This window comes from Rhinatrema bivittatum, chromosome 13, assembly GCF_901001135.1.
Source record: "Rhinatrema bivittatum chromosome 13, aRhiBiv1.1, whole genome shotgun sequence".
NCBI classification, from domain to species: Eukaryota; Metazoa; Chordata; class Amphibia; order Gymnophiona; family Rhinatrematidae; genus Rhinatrema; species Rhinatrema bivittatum.
This window is the reverse complement of record NC_042627.1, coordinates 62,533,628-62,552,781: the sequence shown is the minus strand read 5'-3', so window position 1 is coordinate 62,552,781 and position 19,154 is coordinate 62,533,628. Positions and strand designations below refer to the sequence as shown.

At 43.4% G+C, this 19,154-nt stretch overlaps 2 protein-coding genes across 6 annotated transcripts in view; one reads left to right on the top strand and one right to left on the bottom strand.

Moving 5' to 3' along the window:
- EFL1 (elongation factor like GTPase 1) overlaps positions 1 to 818 on the bottom strand; it is a 286,193-nt gene extending 285,375 nt beyond the window's left edge. For 2 of the 5 annotated variants that reach the window (XM_029574744.1, XM_029574749.1), the window contains exon 1: positions 760 to 796. The gene's annotated coding sequence lies outside the window, so the exon portion shown is untranslated. The other 3 variants (XM_029574748.1, XM_029574745.1, XM_029574747.1) reach the window with 3 other exon arrangements.
- The window catches only part of SAXO2 (stabilizer of axonemal microtubules 2), a 43,776-nt gene continuing 25,248 nt past the window's right edge, over positions 627 to 19,154 (top strand). The window contains exon 1 of the mRNA XM_029574750.1: positions 627 to 1,095. Coding sequence (XP_029430610.1) covers positions 1,058 to 1,095 — 38 coding nt within the window. The 5' untranslated portion in view covers positions 627 to 1,057. The remainder of the gene's footprint in view (positions 1,096 to 19,154) is intronic.

Below are 19,154 nucleotides of genomic sequence, written 5' to 3'. Positions count from 1 at the left end.
CTTATCCAATTCTGTATGATCGAAGTTTAGAATAAGCTCTAATTTGAGTATAAATTGTGATAAAATTCAAATCACCCAAGGACAGTGATGGCAAACTCCAGTCCTCGAGTGCCACAAACAAGCCAGGTTTTCAGGATATCTACAATAAATATGCATGAAAAAATTCTGCATGCACTGCCTCCACTGTATGCAAATCTATCTCATGCATATCCATTCGTTGGGGTTATCCTGAAAACCTGACCTGTTTGTGGCGCTCGAGACTGGAGTTTACCAACCCTAGGGGGTTCACAAACTTTTTCTCAGCACTGCAATATGCGGCCCTCAGCCTCTGCAAGGCGAAAGGCAGAGTCGCTGGTACAGACTGGGGAACAGGCAGACCTGTCACAAGCCTCCCCAGCAGCAAGTGTCAACAACAATCTCATTCATGCCTAAGGATTTTTAGTAACTGCGGCAAAAGATGGAGTCGGGAAATGAGAGCCTGGGGATGTCCCTACTCCCTCCCCGGTCTGAAGCACAGAGCTCCTAGCTTCAGCCATATAAAAGGGTTGGTAGAGATTTCTTACAACATCACGCTAGAAATCGTCCCAGGGTCTCCAGCCACCCTCGTTCGTTAACAACAAGCCTTATTCACCCCAAGACCCGTCCCTTCTCTGCCCAGCAACTCGGAGGCCTCATTCCGGTACTAATCACCGCCGCCACCTCCCGGTGAACATCACTCGACCGAGCCCGCAGAACCAGAAACCCGGAGCCCTGCTATACCCGCGTGCGCCTCCTTCTGCAAAACCAGGAAGTTACTGACCCTCTCTACTCCCTAACCTTTCGCCCGTGCCCTATGATGTCATACGTCGACTTGCGTTGTTGCCCTGACGCTAGACAGTTGCCGAGGTAACGTCGCGCTTGCCTGGATACGGGGCGGCCGCGCTGTGGCACGCAGTTACCTGAGAGCTCTCAGAGCGCCGGCGGCGGAGCAGCGAATCTTGCCGGGACTGGAGTTCGCAGCTACCCAGCCCCGGGGAAAAAAAAGAGAAGGAAAGGAAAAGTTCCGGACGCGCTCACCATGAGGAGCAAGTGCATCTGTCAAATCTGCACCTGTGGGTAAGATAGCATGTGCATAGCTACAGGAACACAGTATTTTTTTTTTTTGGAAGGGAATCTTTTTTTTTTTTTTTTTTGCTTCTAAACAAAACCGCTCTTGTATTTCTAACCTTCCTCCTAGAAATGTTCCTTCCTCCAACACATTTCTCTGGACAGTGAAGCCAGCTCCGCTTGCTCTCTCCCCCAGATCGCTTTAAGAGCAGGTGATTTGTCAGGCTACACCTTCCGCTGCCATCCTGCTGTGGCATTTCTGCTGCATGCTCCGTGGCGTCAGTGGCTGGGATTTTGGTCAGAGGAAAAACCAAAATCTGATTCCAAGCAGTTAACTGCAAGAGCCCCAGGCATGATTTTAAGCCGAGTACGCTGCCTTCACGCTGCCTTCTGGTTGCTAGGGGAGATACAGTGGCATGGCACATGTGACAAACGAAAGACTGGGAATCTGGGTTACGCTTTCTACTGGTCCAGCTTCTTATTCTTTTCGCCAAGATCTGTGCAACATTACAGGAGCCCCTGCTGAAAATGTAATAGAAATACAACTGGAAAACTAAAACATTGGGGCAGATTTGGGATTTCTCTCAGCTTGTGCTGACTGACCATTTATGTTTTAGTTCTGTTCTGTAATCACGTTAAATTAAAAAAAAATAAGGAGAGGGAGACGATCTTGTCAGCATGGATACAATGTTTGAAAAAAATGAGGAGAGGAAAAAAAAAAGAGAGGCAAGCTGACAGACGGCGAGACAGAAGAGTGAGCACTGAAAGACAAAACCAGAATTAAGGCTGAACAGTTACCTAGCAGCACTTTAGATTCCTATACTTGAAATGTAGATGCAATTTTCAGTAATCTTAAAGTGTCAGCAGTGGTGGAGAGAGCACTAAGCACAGCCCCAGTCTCCTGCATCAGCTCAGGGGTATTTATTTATAGGGATGTGCACACAACAAAAATTATCATTCACTTTTTTGTCCTTTCGTTTGAGTGTCTCTTCATTTTTTTTAAGTGTTGGTTTTTTTTTTTCATTTTGGAAAATAGTGTGCACTATTTTCCAAAACCCAAAAGAAAATGCCAGAGGTGTCAGGAGACACCCTGTGCCACCCAAACCCACCCCACACCTGCCACTGCCCCTGCAGGTAGTAGTTTCCTGAGTAAAAGTAATATTTTTTCAAAATAAAACCTCGGTCACAGGCCCTATCCTTGCCCCCTTCAACAGCCTACACTGCACTTGGTGGTCTAGTAGGGGCCAAGGAGCAACTGCTTTGCTCCCGGACCCAGCAGTCACCATTTGCTCCTATCATGTGACGGGGCTATCTGTGCCATTGGGTAACCCCTATCATGTGAGAAGGACCACCCAATGGCACTGGTAGCTCTTGTCACATGATAGGAGCAAAGGGCAGCTGGCACTATTTTTCAAACTATTGGGTGCTGACCCCAAGAGCAGAGGGAGTCACTCCCAGACCCCCACTAGACTATTAGGGAGAATTTGGTGAGTCTGGGGTGGGAGGGAGCACTCTCAGGGGGTATTTTTGTAACAAAAGGGAGGAGCCGGGGTGATAGTAGGGCCTGTGAGTGGGTTTTATTTTTAAAAATATTACTTTTAATTAGGAAACATTGTCTCCAGGGCAGCGGTGGCATGAGATGGGGGTTTCCAGGGATCCCTGAGTTGTGCCATTTGTCAGGGGTACCTATGTGTACTGTTTACAAATAGTGTGCAGAAAAAATACAGGGGAAAAAAACATGACATTTCTTGTTTTTTTCTACTGTTTGGTTTCAAAACTGAAATGAAATGGCATAGACAAGAATGCACATCCCTTTTAATTGGCAGCTCAAAATGAGTTATATTCAGGTACAGTAAGTGTTTCTCTGTCCCCAGAGGGCTCACAGTCTAAGTTTGTACCTGAGGCAATGGAGGGTGAAGTGACCTGGCCAAGGTCATGAGGAGCAGCAGTGGGATTTGAACCCTGGCTTCCCTGGTTCTCAGACACTATGGCAAGAATTAGAAAATTCTGCGGCACGCTTCCATATAGTATCCATACAGTATGGGCCGGTAGGAGGAGGAGGAGAGCAGTGCCCAAGTCCGACTCACACTTTGAACTGCTTGGGACACTGTTCTCATGTGATGAGTCGCTCCCAGCCAGCAGAGGAGGGGGATGCTGCTGGAAGCACCACCACTTTCCTTCTGCCAGTTCAGTATGGGAAGAAAGGAGGTGCATGAAGTCAGACAGTTGCTGTCCCCCAAACTCGGCCTCTGATCTCCCATGGCAATTCCACAGGTGACCAACCAGTTCCACAATAAGGGTTGAACGGCTGCAGAATCGCAGGAGACCAGGTAAAACTGGCACAGTACAGGGAAAAGACAAGTCTTGTACTGATGTACCAGCAACTCTAAAGGAAAACATGAGCTTCTTAAAGAATTTCAAGTATAATGACTTAGCAGTAGCGTTTTTACTTGATAAAGAATGAATATTAATGCTTATAGCTGATAGAAGTGTGGGATTTTCAGATGTTTGACCTAAACAAAGAGAAAATGAAGTGTCTGAATACTTCAGCAATCACCTTTAGACAGAAAAGAAAAATATAACAAATTGCTCTACATGAGCGAGAGAGAACAGAAATGGACTTGCCTGTCCAGAAAAAAACAAAGGATTCAACTTGTTTTTGATTACTTAGTTTAAGGGCTGGTCATATTGTCTGGTATGTGTGCAGTGTGTTGCCATGCAGCAGATTGTGATCCTCCTCCTCCTCTCTTATTAACATAATGAAACTCACACAGCCTAGAGGCACTCATGGTGGGACCTGAGGGCTGTTTTGGATAAGCTCACAGGCCATTGCATTAAGGTGCACCCAGCCTAGCACACGGGTATACTCATGGTTGGGCGTGCATTTTGGGAGTGCAAGAATAGCGTCCAATGCAGTCATGAGCTTACCATGGCCAAAACCCGTGCCCTAACAAATGCATAACCGATAGCGACCGACGCGTGTAAATTCTATGGAAATGAAGACATTACCTATTACCACTCAATGCAGGAAAGCGTGCCCAAAGGCTGGGCGCTTAATGTGCCCTTTTCTTTCGCTGGAAAATTAACTCCAGCTCCTGAGGTGGAGTAAAGTTTACTCTCAGTCAAGGGCTCATGAGAAACATAAAAATTTGGACCTCTGTGTTGTGAAAAAATGTGGCCCTTATAGAGTAGGATTGTGTAGAGAGATTGGTATAAGATTTAAGCATCTGGGATTAGAACCAAAAATAAAACAAATGTATATAGGGAGTAGTGGAATGGAGCTTGATGATTAGCTAAAGAACACCTTAAAAAACTTCCGGTGATTCCTTTCTTTTTCTTAAACAGCACAGTTGCAGCTTTCTGTAACTTCATTTAAGCAATAAACTTTTTGCTAAGAATTCTCAATGTAGTCATCCATGCGCCTGATGCAATGTCCTTCTGAGTGCCTGAAATGCACATTTCTTCCTAGAGCGTCCCTTTTGTATTCCACTTTGATTTACATAGAAACATTGAAATGGGCCAAACGGTCCATCCCTTCTGCCCAGCAAGCTTATGGTAGCATCTGCTGTGCCATACAAGTCACCCCCTTACTTAGTTTTCCAAACTGTCAAAGTCAGGGCTCTTGGTTGCACTCTGAGTCCAATTCCTCATTACCTCTCGCCATTGAAGCAGAGAGCAATGTTGGAGTTGCATCCAGAGTATCAGGCTTATTAGTTAAGGGCCGGATTTTAAAAGCCTTACGCGAGTACGGGTAGATGTGAATCGGTTATTTACTCTTTCGGATAGTAGAAGGACTAGGGGACACTCCATGAAGTTAGCATGGGGCACATTTAAAACTAATCGGAGAAAGTTCTTTTTTACTCAACGCACAATTAAACTCTGGAATTTGTTGCCAGAGGATGTGGTTAGTGCAGTTAGTATAGCTGGGTTTAAAAAAGGATTGGATAAGTTCTTGGAGGAGAAGTCCATTACCTGCTATTAAATTCACTTAGAGAATAGCCACTGCCATTAGCAACGGTTACATGGGATAGACTTAGTTTTTGGGTACTTGCCAGGTTCATATGGCCTGGATTGGCCACTGTTGGAAACAGGATGCTGGGCTTGATGGACCTTTGGTCTGACCCAGTATGGCATTTTCTTATGTTCTTATGTTCTTATTAGGGGGGTGGGGGGTTTATGCACGCCGGGCCTATTTTTAAAAAGCCCGGCGATGCGCGTGTAAGTCCCGGGGCTTTACTAAAGGGGCGGTCCTGGAGCAGGGTGGGGGCAGTTCATGGGTGGGGCGGAGGCGGGGCCAGAGGCCTCCAACACAGCAGCCATTGCCGCTGTGTTGAAGGATCACGTGCCGGCAGGCTGCTGGTGCGCACAACTTGCGCCTGCCCAGAGGCAGTTTTAAAATCTACCCCTAAGGGTAATAACAGCTACACCAGCAAGTTACCCAACGTCTTTGTTGGTTACTTTCTGAATCTAATTCCCCTTTTCCTCTTTTCCCCCTGCCGTTAAAGCAGAGAGCAATGATGGAGTTTCATCAACCGTATGAAGGCTTATTGGTTAAGGGTAGTAACGGCCCCACCAGCAAGTTACCCCCCATGCACTCTTTTCCTCATTTCCATCCTCTAGCCTTTAGGGATCCACAGTGTTTATCCCATGCCCCTTTGAAATCTTTCACCGTTTTTGTTTTCACCACTTCCTCCGGAAGGGCACTGTCATTAGAATATTGCATTGGGTACACAGGGGATGTGGATGTGCATGCATTAGGAAAATAGACGCTCATATTGAGCACCTATTTGTTACACGTGTTTTGTTGCATCAGCCTATCAGAAGGGATCTGCGTCTCCCCTTTTAGCCACAGGGGCTGGAGTAGTAGCTTTCAAGTCCAGTGGCATATAGGGAATATGAGGGCAAAATTATACATACACTACAACTCCGTGCTAATTATAACAGTCCAACAACATTTTCTTAATTCCTGTTAAATATGGGATTTCCTCAACATTTTTGTTGTAGGAAAAACGCTGTTTCGAAGGGCTGAGTAATGCAAAGATGAATGCCCTACAAATGTACAAATGTATTATTATAATTTCAGGTATGCACAAAGCAGAGAATATTTTTTTCTATCTACAGATGAGAACAATTCCAAGTGTAGATTTGGAAACCTTTGAACTAAACTTCTCAGATTCCTGGAAGACAGAAGCAAAAGGAAAGATAGCAAATAAAATAACCGATATTAATTGATCTTGTTATAAAACAAGTTTTCTGAAGAAAGGGTATTAGCTGATCAAAAAAAAAAATCCCCAAGGTTATGTGAAGTACTGTTTTAGGAAATGATACTTGGTGTTCAGTGCCTTAAAAAAAAATAATCAGCAGACATTTGTTTGGCCTGTTGATTCTACTTTTTACATGATACATATAATGATGTAAAGACCATTGCGCATGGGCTTAGTTTATAGCAGGGTGCTCAAACAGATCGCTCACTTTGCCAACCTCTCTTGTCTTCTGAGCAGAGATATATGTCACATGCCCCAGTGATAGCAAAGATGGTAAAATCACTGATGTATTAAATACATTTTAAATTCTTTGTATCCTTATAGTTACCCTTTTGCAATAAATGAAGACTGCAACCTAAGGGTTCCTATTATTGAACAGTTTTTCATTTATCTTTTAAATTCATGCTAAAGATTTCCTGAACCCAACATACTCAAAAGACATCCTGTGATGTAAGTAGTTTTTGTCACAGTCCGTCTGTAAGGAAAGGGAACAGATGGACCACTGATGTCTTCATACTAACAGCAGTTGTTATGCCTACAAAATAATACTACACAAAATAATATACGAAAAACAAACTAACTGGTTAAGCACCTCAATAAAACTACACACACCTCACCGAAACCTCCGCTCAACAAACAAAGGACTCCTAAAAATTCCACCTGCTCGACCCAAACAACTAACATCAACTCGCGAAAGAGCCATATCCCTCGGAAGCCCCAAACTCTGGAACACTCTTCCACTTGAACTTAGAACACAACAAAACTTAAAAACCTTCAAGAAAGAACTGAAAACTTGGATGTTCACCAAAGCCTATCAAAACATCCAATGACCTCCACTCCGCCTCGCATCTTAACGAAGCTCCCGACCGTGATACTCGTTTCTTCCCAAGCTACTAAACATCCTACCCCACCTGCTCTATGTAACCATGTTGTACCCTTCCTGTTCGAAGTAAACATTTTATACCCTTCCTGTTCGATGTAAACATTTTAACTATGCAATCAGCTCCCGCTCCTTATAACCATTTTATACCCATTGTATACCTTTCATGTCCTATACATAACCACCTATACCCTTCCTGTGCTATGTAACCATTTTTTAACCCCTGAAAGCACATAGTTAACATTCTAATTCGAGTACTGGAACCTGCACAGAAACTCTACTAACATCTCTTATCTTTTGTTTCATCTTGCTTTAACATTTGGATATGCACTGAAATTTGTAAACCACTGTGAAGACGAAACCGAACGACGGTATATAAAACTCGTCAAATAAATAAATAAATACAAGCAGATTTATCTGAAGGGAGGAAAGGCGGCTAGAATGCACTTGGACTGGCACATTAGTATCTCTAGGAGAACAGTGAACAGTTGGCTTGGGTAACTGGTGTGGTGGTTATGGTAGCAAGCAGAAAATGTGGGTCGTTGCGTCTATGAGGAAAGAACAATAGGTCTGGGATGTTGGTGGAATGTTTATGCTAGGAAAGGATCAGTATCGGCAGTTGGTATGTTTTTGAGGACATGACATAGACAGTTGTTTTGTTTTTAGATTTAGCTCATGCCTTCTCATTAGTAGCTCAAGGCGAGTTACATTCAGGTACTGTAGCTATTTCTCTGTGTTCCCAAAGGGCCTAATCTAAGCTAAATACACAATAAATAAGCCCTCTGGGAACACAGAGAAATAGCTACAGTACCTGACTGTAACTTGTTTCATCTACTAAGCATTTTTCCCATAGACATAGACTGGGAAGAAATCCATAGTAAATCAGGCCCTAAGTTTATATCTGCTGCCATGGAGAGTGAGGTGACTTGTCTAAAGTTGCAAGGAGCATTGGGAAGGATTTCAGCCTTAGAGGGTCATGTTTCAAATCACGTTAGGGCATTATCACGGGTGTAAGAAGGGCCATTCTGAATTCGGGGTAAGGTTTTGGTGGTGGGCTAGGTTTTGGGGGCAGTTTTACATGCACAGTCAGAGGTACGAACTGCATAGTACACATCAGTGAAGGTTTTATGTGATTTGAAGTGAGGAAAGGGACACAAAGAAGAGATTTGTACAATGTACAATCAACCTAGCTTGATGCACTCTCTACCTAGCTGCTATCAAGCTTGTTCGAGAGTACAATGTACAAATCTTATCTTTGTGAAACTGTTATCACTCCTCTGACTGTGCATGTAAAACTGCCCCCCAAAACCTCACCCTGAGTTACTAGTTAAACATAGAAACATAGAAATGACGGCAGAAGAAGACCGAATGGCCCATCCAGTCTGCCCAGCAAGCCTCACACATTTTTTCTCTCATTCTTATCTGTTTCTCTTAGCTCCTTGTTCTATTCCCCTTCCACCCCCACCATGCCCTCTTACAGTGATATAAATAGTTTACTTATAGGAGAGGCTTATAAAGAGTCTCTCTCTCTCATATATCATGGGCACTATTATGGTTCTCAGCCTGCTTCTAAAGAAGATGAAACAGTTGCTATGAGCAGTTTTGCTGTTTATTTGGTGGGCTGAGATATCTATGGGTGTGGGTAACTGTTGTGTCACTGGATAACCAAGTGTGCCATCCTTAGGTATAGATTTATGCACTTCATTTTTCAAAACTGAAACAGTGAAAAAGACATCTTCATTTCAGATACAGAAATGAAGGCTGTGCTTGTAACCATTTCTAAGAGGAAAATAAGCAGTATAACCTAGAGTGATGACCATGTCTGTTAACTCTTCACATTGAGTTTGTTTTTTGTAATTTACAACTGTGTTCAGTGACATAAGTTCAAATTAAAGACTCTTAAGCAACAATTGCGGAAAAGGCCCCCAGAGCACGGAGTGCAGCAGCATAGAAGATCCAGGAGCAGCTGCAAGAGAGCCTCCTCCCTTGACACTCCAGGGGCCGCCTGAGTGGAGTTTACACCACTGACTGTATTATGTGAAAGTGCTCTGCTGCTGTTCTCTGTAAATATCTTGCACCCGCAGTTTGCACAAATGGGGAATTAACCATTTCTTGGATTTGGAACTTCTTGTGTTTCAAGAAACAACAAATTAACCTAGGTGACCGATCATATCATTCAGTGATGCATTGTATTCGATATCCCACAAGCAGTCAAGCTTATATGACTGGCACGTGGGGTATATCCTTTCAGTGTGGTCAGGATTACATAGGGACACTGGTCTTTTTCTTCTGTTATCTGCTGTGTTACTGGTTGCTAGCCTCCTGCCTACAGCTGGTATTTGAGGAACAGCTTGGGTGTGTCACAGAACATTTACTTTATAGAGCAGCTTTGGCAGCCCAGAGCTCAAAGGAGCAAGTGAGCTGGAATCTTCAGGTGGCACTAGGAAAAATTAATTCAGCATGGGGCCTGTGAGCCAGCGGTGACCCTGTCCATCGCACAGGTTTCCATAGTAACAAAAAGCTTGTGTAGGAGGAGGGGGCAGGGTCACTGATCCTCTTTCCTCACCACTGCCTGAAGCGATCTCTACAGCCCAGGACCAGCCCCAGCCAAGGGGGAGGGGATGGGAGGACCCGCGAAGGACCCCCTTGGAGGGAAGGTGGTGCGCCGATTGGGGAGAACCTAGGAAGTGGGACTCCCCACTTCATGATCTCTGGGGACTACCTTTTCACAGAAGTCACCTGTAACCTTAGACGATTTTCAAGTAAATACAAATTCACTTGCATAAAAATGTTTAAAAAATGTGCCCCTCCTTCCCTTTAGAGCAGGTAAAAGTACTTTTAACCAAAGGAAAAAGAGGGTGGGGTTAGGTCAGGGGAGGGAAAGCACCCACAGTGATTTCATTTTGAAATCATGCATAATCTGATGAATAATAAACATGATGGCAGCTTTTCAAAGGGAAAATCCAGGGGGTTTTACCCCTTTCTAAAGGAGCTTGCAGGTCCTCCATACATCTGCAAGCTGCACTGGGAGATTGAAAATTGCCCCCCTTAGTAATGATGGGAGGCAAAGTATTAAATCCGACCCTGGCTAAAGGAGACATGTGCTTGTGTGCAGGGGAAAGGAGTGATGGATGCCCAGGAAGCAAGTACTGAGATGCTGCAGTGTTCCTGTGCACGACTGTTCACTATAGGAGTGGAAATAAGAGCTCTGCAACTGAGTAACACCTCCGATAGCCTAAGCCGTACCCCTCAAACATGTGCCCTGTGCCACCACATCTTCCGTACCCACCTAGCTACGGCCCTGGTTAAGTCTTATTCTAACCAAAACACATTCTCTATTCATATATTCGCAGCTTTCTCACTTTGGCGCTCAAGGTTCCAGCCCTCAATCCTTTCCTCTCATTCCTATTTGCACACATAGCTCTTTTGATTGTGAAATGGGCTTGATGAAAGATTTCATAATGACATTGGTCTTTAGATATCACATACCATGAATCTGTTTTGGACAGGTACCAAGGGTTCTATAGGAACAGCTATGGCTCAGGTGTATTACCCTGGCGTTGCCTTTTCTGTGAAAGTTACTAAGGAAGACAAACAAAACAGACACTGTCAACCAGGAAGAGCTGGAACATTTTTTTTTTATTTTATTAAATTTTCATATAATTACAAGCATACATCTTGATTAGAAATTCAGCAATCAATTACAAAGCAGAAGAAACTTAAAATTAAAAAAAAATGATCATTACTTGAACTGGGTCCAGAAAGATTATACAAAGAGATCCAATATACAAAAATCCCAAGAGAAGGAAAATTAACAACAAATAGGAATAGTAAAAAAAAACAACTCGGACAGAAAAAGACCTGCAGGTATAATTGCATAATACATCTTTAGGAAGCCTTAGAACAAGCTGGTATTTTATCACAGAGAAACAAAGAGAATTGAGAGGGATAATAAAAAAATATTGCTCACCCACTCCTCCCCCCCCCCCCCCATAGTTGACCATATATTTGCAAGGATATTTTAAATAAAACAAAATGCAATCTATAATTCCTCAAGTCTAGATACCACAAAAGCTTGCCTCTTTTTCTGGGCTTCCTTCACCACATCAGGAAAGGCCTTGATCTTAGAATCATAAAAGAGGATTTCTCTATATCTAAAAAACTGTTTAAATACTAAGGGCTGGATTTTAAAAAGGTTATGCGTGTAAATCTGGAGGTTTTACGCATGTAACCGGTCTTACGTGCGCCGGGCCTATTTTTAAAAGGCCCGGCGACGCGCATAAAGCCCCGGGATGCGTGTAAGTCCCAGGGCTTGCAAAACGGGGTGGTCGCGGGGGCGGTCACGGGGCGGAGCCAGAGGCTCCAGGCACAGCGGCCATTTGTTGCTGTGCTTGGGATCGCGCGCCGGCAGTTGGCCAGCGCGCACAACTTACTTCAGCCCCAGGGCTTAAGTAAGTTTTGAAATAGAATCCAAAAAATGAAAAAGGTAGGGGGGAAAGGGCGGGAGAGGTAGGGGAAGGGAAGGTGGGGGTGGAGGGTATGGGAACTCATTCTTAGCATTTGTAGTAATACCACATCTATGCCTTGGACTTAATAGTGCAGTAAAATTAGCTCACTTTGTAACGACCACTTTAGCACACATTTTTGTAAGCTAAAACTCTTATTACATCAGAAGTAATTTTAGCACGTAAAATTGTACGCTAAAACGGAAGTTATACTAATCTCATATTGACTTGCATTCATTTGGCTGTAAGCTAATAATTCTTTTTTAATACAGAATATCATAACAACAAAAAAGCCCTATAGCAATGGGCTCGCCTCATCAGGAGACAGAGGTTGCACAGGACTTTTACGTCTGAAATAAGAGGAAACCGTATCATATTCATGCTCCCATGAATAATAAAATATAGATGAATTGCACGTGTTTTCCGTGAGGATGGTTACTTGTTTTTCTTTCTGCTTAGAATACTTTTGCAAACTATTTGAACATAAGATATTGGTGAGCTAATTATTTGGCTTAGATGGGGTGCCTAAGTCTCGCAATTTTGCTCCTTTTATACTGCACTTAATATTTATTGTATGTTTTTCCTTATTGCATTATGTGACTGATCTGCATAAAACTAAAAATATAGAGGCAAAAAAGCCAAAAAGAACCAATTAAAATTATATTTAGGTTAGCTAACTGAATCTTAATTTCTTCTAGAACAAATTATTTGTTGATGTAATTTCTGTTTTGCTTCCGTGAGTTTGAATCCACATCATGCTTTAAAATAATGAAATCTGACATATTTCAGATGTGAAGATAAAGAATGTCGCCTTTTGAGTTTATCTACCAAATTAAAATGAGATTGGAAAGATATACTCCACAGAGCACACGACATTTCCAAAGGCATTTTATTATGACCAGCATTCACTAACCAATTACAAAATGCAGTTGCCATGTACTCTCTGGGTCCTCCCCCCATAATTTGATTTGAAAAGGGTGGGTGACGGGAGTGCACGGTAAATGGCTTTCTTTCCTTCCTTGGCACGTGCACACCCCCAAACACCAGTTTAATGCAGCTCTCTCGCTCTTCCACCACCAAATTCCCACCCACCCCTTCACTCACTCTCTTTTTTCTCCCTACCCTCTTCCTTCATCGCTCTCCTCTCTCCTTCTCTTCTATCTTCCTCACCTTCTTAATTTTGCGCTGTCCTCACCCACCAACGCCCTCCTCGTTCTCCTCTCTCCTCCACTCCCCCCTTCCCTCGCCTCTATTCCCACTCTCCTCATCGCCACACTCTCTCCTTTCTCCAAGCCTCTCACTCTCCTCCTCCTAATCACCTCCATTTCTGCTTCAACTCCATATACCCTCCTAGCAATACCTGGTGTTAGTGCTGTGGCCTTCTCCTGCCAGGCCCAGGTTATTTTTCCTCTCTATGGCTTTAGCAACGGGATCCCAGGCATCAACTTTCTTTACAACTCTGCAACCGCAACAGGAAGCTCGGGAGGGGGGGGGGGGGGGGGGAGGGGAAGGGGGCAGAGGAGAGGGGCAGGCAGTGGCAAGTCTTTGACCCCGGTGGTTGCGGTGGTAGGCGTTGTCTGGCCGTCTGCTCCTTTGTTCTTCAGCTGGAGGAGCCTAGGCAACCCTGCCAGTTTCTGCCAGCTCCGGCTGCTCTTGCTGTTCTCCAGTTATTTCATTTTTCATCCATCAGGCATGGAAACTTGCATGTGAATAACTTTCCTATTTCTGCACATGCACAAATGAAAAGCAACATGAGCGGGTGTGGTCAGACACACAAAGTGTTCCAGTACTTAATGTACAGAACACCTAATGAATACCATAATCTTAGAAAATTACAGTTTAATGTAAATAGATGCCCCAACTTTTTAAGCTCTATTTAATTTGCAGTATAGATAATTTACAATGTACACAATTAGTTTTGGTAGGATAAGTATAATAGCTAAGAAAGGCAAGGCATACCTGATTTTATTACCGTAGTTCTTTTCTCCTTGAATAGGTACAGCATTCATATCAACTATTCATTATTATTTTAAAATGACCTTCCCTAAATCAGGATTGTTATTCCTCAGAGAATTCAAACCCTCCCCCCCCTCCCAAATACTCTCGCTTCATGTAGCAATGACTTCCTGAAATGGGTATTTTCGTGCCACTATAATTTTTCACCCTCCACACCCGGGTCAAAACAAACGAGGTAAGAGCGAGCTTGTTGGAAAGTAGGGACTCTTCCAATAAGCCATCAACCAATATGATGCACAGCTATGATGAAATGCTTTTAAAATATATAATATACTACATTCCTGGCTGCTTAGTGTGAGAGGGAAATTTGTACTGCAGCATGGATATTACAGGAATGTCTCTTTCTGCGTGTGGTAGTTTGTGGATCATGTACTGCACTAATAACTGTGCCGAGCATCTGTCGTAGGGCCTCATTCACTAAGCATTTTTTCCATAGACAAAGGATTGGAGAAAAGCCCTAGTAAATCAGGCCCTTAGTTTGTGGGATAAACAGGAAAGTGCATGTAGCGACAGACACAAAAAGAGGTTAAAATTAGTATAAGTTTGGAGTTTGCGAGCAGTAGTGCCAGTCAGCAAGGTTTCAGCTGTGGATACTGTCCATCTGTGTATCTTTCGTATAGATTCATAATTCCGCCCTTTTAGTAAAATAAAAATCTATCTGAAGTGGAGAGCATATCTCACATTTACTTATCTCACACTGGGATCTGAAATGGCTGGGCATAAAGGTTGTAAACTCTCCTTGGAAAATTAAATATCAATAGTGAAATAGGTTTGTAGATGGACATGACTGTCAAAGGATTATATATATATATATAAACTCTTTTCTCTGTTCGGTACACATTACTGGGGAAAATAGAACTGCCATATTGCCAATTAGAGCCCAAACTGTTCCTTCCTTACAGGTCTGTTATTACTACTATAAGTCATTTCTATAGCATTACCAGGCACACGCAGCACGGTACAGAAACACATGAGAGACAGCCCCTGCTCTCAGTGCTCTGTGGAGCTTTCAGTCCAGTCAAAGCACCGAGACTAACAAACAAGAGGCTTGGGTTATTGCTGTGATTTAATTGAGAAAATGGAAACATCACTAACTGAGTCAAGTCTCTGCCCCCTGAGATTTCACATAATAAAAACAGGAAGTGGGGTAGCTGGGATTCTGAAGTCAGGCGTTTCATTTGCAGATCAGAGGCAGTTTCTCTGCTCCTAAAATAAAGACCAGTCCATCTCCTATTGGGATTCTGGGCCTTGTTCTGCTCATCAGATATAAAAAAAAAGACCCAAATGATCCCAGCAGCATGGCTTAAGCCTCGATGCGGTGCACCACAGCATGGAGAGTTCAGCTTCAGCCCCTTGTCTATAGGGGCCAGTTGGACGCGTCTGCACCACAAAGTAGGGAGGTGCAGGGGGAGCATTTTTTTTTTTGTTTTGGAGGGGTTGTTATTTACTTCAGTCCATTTTGAAGGGGCAGGTAATAAATACTTTTAAATAAATACAAATCCAAAACAAAAAAGGAATGTCCACTCATCTTTTGAAGCCCCCCCAGCCTCTACTTACCCGCCCTGGCTCCTACTTACCCCATCTGCCAATTCTGATTTAAAAATGGCACTGGTCTCGGTGCCAGCTGGTGACAGAATCCCGTAATCGGATGTTCAGAGTTCCAGGTCCGACTCTCTGGAATAGTCTCCCAAATGAAATTAGGGTTGAAAAAGATCTTCTCTATTTTAGAAAAGTCTTAAGTCACATTTTTATTCATTAGCTTTTTCTGGGGAGCCTTTGAAGTGATAGGTATATATCTGGCTTTTAGGCCAGATAGGATTAGGGAAAGGATAAAGGAAACTGGAAAGGGGTAGAAAGGGGGTGATGAGAGGGTAGGAAAGGGTATTTTTTGTTTTATAGTGTTTAACTTAGTTTTAATTTTTTTTGTTTGTTGTTAAATTTTTAAATTATATATGTAATCCACCAAGATCTATGGATTGGTGGAATATAAATGCTCTTAAATCAATCAATAAATTAAATAAATAAATAAAATAAACTTGGCCGCCAGCTGGCTGTGAGCCTGGCACCATTTTTAAATCAGAACTGGCAGAGCAGGAGCAACTGGAGCTCGCTCCTTCCCCTGTCTATCTTGGAAACTCCCAATGGGGTAAGAGCATGGGGGGGAGGCCAGAGAGAGCTGGATGTGCTGGTAAATAGTGCACACTGTTCATCAAACTGAAAAATCCAAATCATTTTCAGATTTTTCAGAATGAGTCCATTTTTGGTTTGTTCCATTCAGCACAAACCAAAAATAGACTAAATCTTCATGCTTTAGCTCCCTGGGTAAAATGAAAACGCATGTCCCTACCACAGAGGTGTTTCATTCTGGATCAAAGAGTGAGAGAAGATGGCCTACAGCTACTATGGTGGCCCCTACTCACCAACCAATAACCTCTCCAGCTCTCGAGCTATAGAAATAATCCCCTTATTTCCTTAGAGCCAGTGTGAGTTTCCAGAGATGTCTAAGCACGCCATCTTGAGAGGTTGAGTTAAAGAAGGAAAGATAAAAATGTAGATGGGAAAAAAAAAAAAAGCCCCAAGCAATGTGCAACTATTCTTGATTCAGCTCTATGCCTTATTGCAACTTCTTCTCTTTCATAGCAGGAATAACGCACCACTGTCCTAGTGAAATGAAAGGAAAGAACCAGCCATCAGAAATAATGGACCACAAGATATAATAATTTTCATGTTAATTCAGCAGGAGGTGGTGATAGTATGGCAAAGTAACCCAGGGGCTAATTATTTTCAAAGGGTTTAAGCTCCTAACTTTTGCAGTTAGATTCCTAAATTGATCCTTTTGAAAATAACAAGGGCTGAGTTCCTAAATTTAGGCTGCTAGTTTCCCAAGGGTTCTTAATAAGGAGCCTAAAACGTGATGCCTTCGGGGTGGAGTTACAATGGGGAATCAAGGTTAGGAGCTTTTAGCACTGATTTTCAAAACTAGGCACCTAACTTGAGAGCTTAAATCTAGGCAAATTAATAACAGGCCTAATGTATGTGAAGTTTCAACTGAAAACATAGGCTCTTAAGTTTTACTGAAAATAGGCACCTAATTTAGGGGCCAAATTTAGAAGGTGAGCTATTTTGGTTTTCTATTTTCAGTATCAGCCCCATAGTAGATAACAAATAGACTAATTGGCTCATTCAGTCTACCCAATTATTCTGGTCTACACTGCCAAGGACACATCCCCTCTTGAATCATAGAAGCTTGTTTGTCAGTAGGATATTACTTTTTATCCAAGTTAGGTTTTTATCTTCCTTGTTGGTTCTCTACCATACTGGGTAGATGAGCACACAATTTACCATACTTAGTCGCCCAACACCCAGGCCCTCCCACCTACCATGTCTTACTTCCAGGTTTTGTCATAATCTAAACAGCCACTAGAACTAGCAGGGATGTGCATGCGTTTGAAACGAAACGGGACATTGCAATGAAATTTCCCAGTTCGTTTCATTTTGATTTGGGAGTGATGGGGAGGGAGGGTAGGTAGGGATTTTATTATGAAATTGATGTGAAGCTTTATTTTATTTTTTTTTTTTATTGTACTCCACCTTAATGTCTCTGTTGATAATAAAAGGCAGATTATCAAATTCTAATAAATAGATACATAAAACAAAACAAATGAAAAATGAATGAAATTTCTTTTGTTTTCCTTGGTTGCATTTAAAACACTAAAGCAAAGTACTGCAGCCACAAACTCTCCAGCCCCTACCTTACTGGCCCTTTCACAATTCTCCTTCCCAGCTGTCTTATTTTCCCATCCCCTTAACCTTTTGCTGAAAAATTCTTCTAGGGCAGGAGTGAATTGTGGTCACTCCTGCCCTGTTTATACCACACATATAAATGGCACTGGCAGACCGAGACTGGCACCATTGTTATTTTTTGCCTTACAAAACGGTGCGAGTCGGGCCTTGTGTGTCTAGGACGGAGGGGGGAGGCAGATGGAGAGAAGGATCAGGGAAGGACTAGGAAGTGGGGGAAGGGGTAGTTACTAGTTCTGAGTGTGCAAAGACATTTTTTTGTTTTTGCTTTTACTTTTTTGTTTCTTTTTTAAACAAGTAATGAAACAACACATGAAACAAAAAAATATCTATTCACATCCCTAAGAACTAGTAAGGATGTTGCCCAGACATCTGACTACCTAGGTCCCATGCCCCTTTTGGTTGATACCCAGCCACCTCCCACCCACTGTGACCTAGTTGGTTTCTGGGGAGCTGTAGCCTATTCATTCCACCTGGTTACCCCATAGTCTTTGGTGCTGGTAGGTTGTACTTCTCTTATCTGCCCCTTGGTTTCTTCTTTTTACCTTACTGGATGATACTCAGCCACCGCCCTCCTGCTGGCACTGACCAGAATGGTTTCTGGGGATTTGTAGCCTGCTGGTTCCAACTCAGGTGCCATGTGACCTGCAGAGTTGATAGGTTATGATTTCTTTATCTGCCCCTTGTTTTTTTTCTTCTCATCTGTCCCCTTGCCTTTGCTCTTAAGGCAGTGAAAGATGGAAGGTTTGCATTATTGAACTCTTCCCACTCTGTTCCTACCACTGTCCGGTACATCTGTCCCAAGCATGCTCGAATTCTGTCCACCACCTCTACTGTTTGGATAGTCCAAGCATCTACCATCTTCTTAGTCAAGAAACGTCTTAGAAACTTGATGCATCCCATACTGCTGATATTAAGGGGCAGATTTTAAAACCTGCGAGCGGGCGCAGATTTGTTCGTGCAACCTGGCGTGAACAAATCTACGCTCGATTTTATAACATGCGCGCGCAGCCGCGCACATGTTATGAAATCCAGGGTCGGCGCGCTCAAGGGGGTGCACAATTGTGCAACTTGCACATGCCAAGCCACGCAGCCTGCCTCCGTTCCCTCCGAGGCCGCTCCGAAATCGGAGCGCCTCGGAGAGAACTTTCCTTCTGCCCCCCGCACCTTCCCCTCCCTAAACCTCTCCCCAGCCCTACCTAGAACCCCCCCCCCTTACCTTTGTTGAAGAAGTTACGCGTGCCGGCCGATGGCTGGCCCGCAATCCCGGGCACAGCGGCAAATGGCCGCTGTACCTGGAGACTCAGGCCACGCCCCTCCCTGTCCCAGACCGCCCACGCCCCGCCCCTTTTTGCAAGCCCCGGGACATACAAGCGTCCCGGGGCTTAGGCTCGGCGCGGGCAGGGGGAGTCAGGGGTAGGTTTTTGGGGGTTGCGCGCGTATCTTACGCGTGCAACCCTTTGAAAAGCTCCCCATAAGGTTATAACCATGGCCACTCCAAGTAACCATAAAGTCAAGGTTATTCAGATCCCATGATGGCTATTAATTAGTGATCTAAAAATTAATTTAGCCTACCAACTTGTGAATAATTTGCAAGTAATA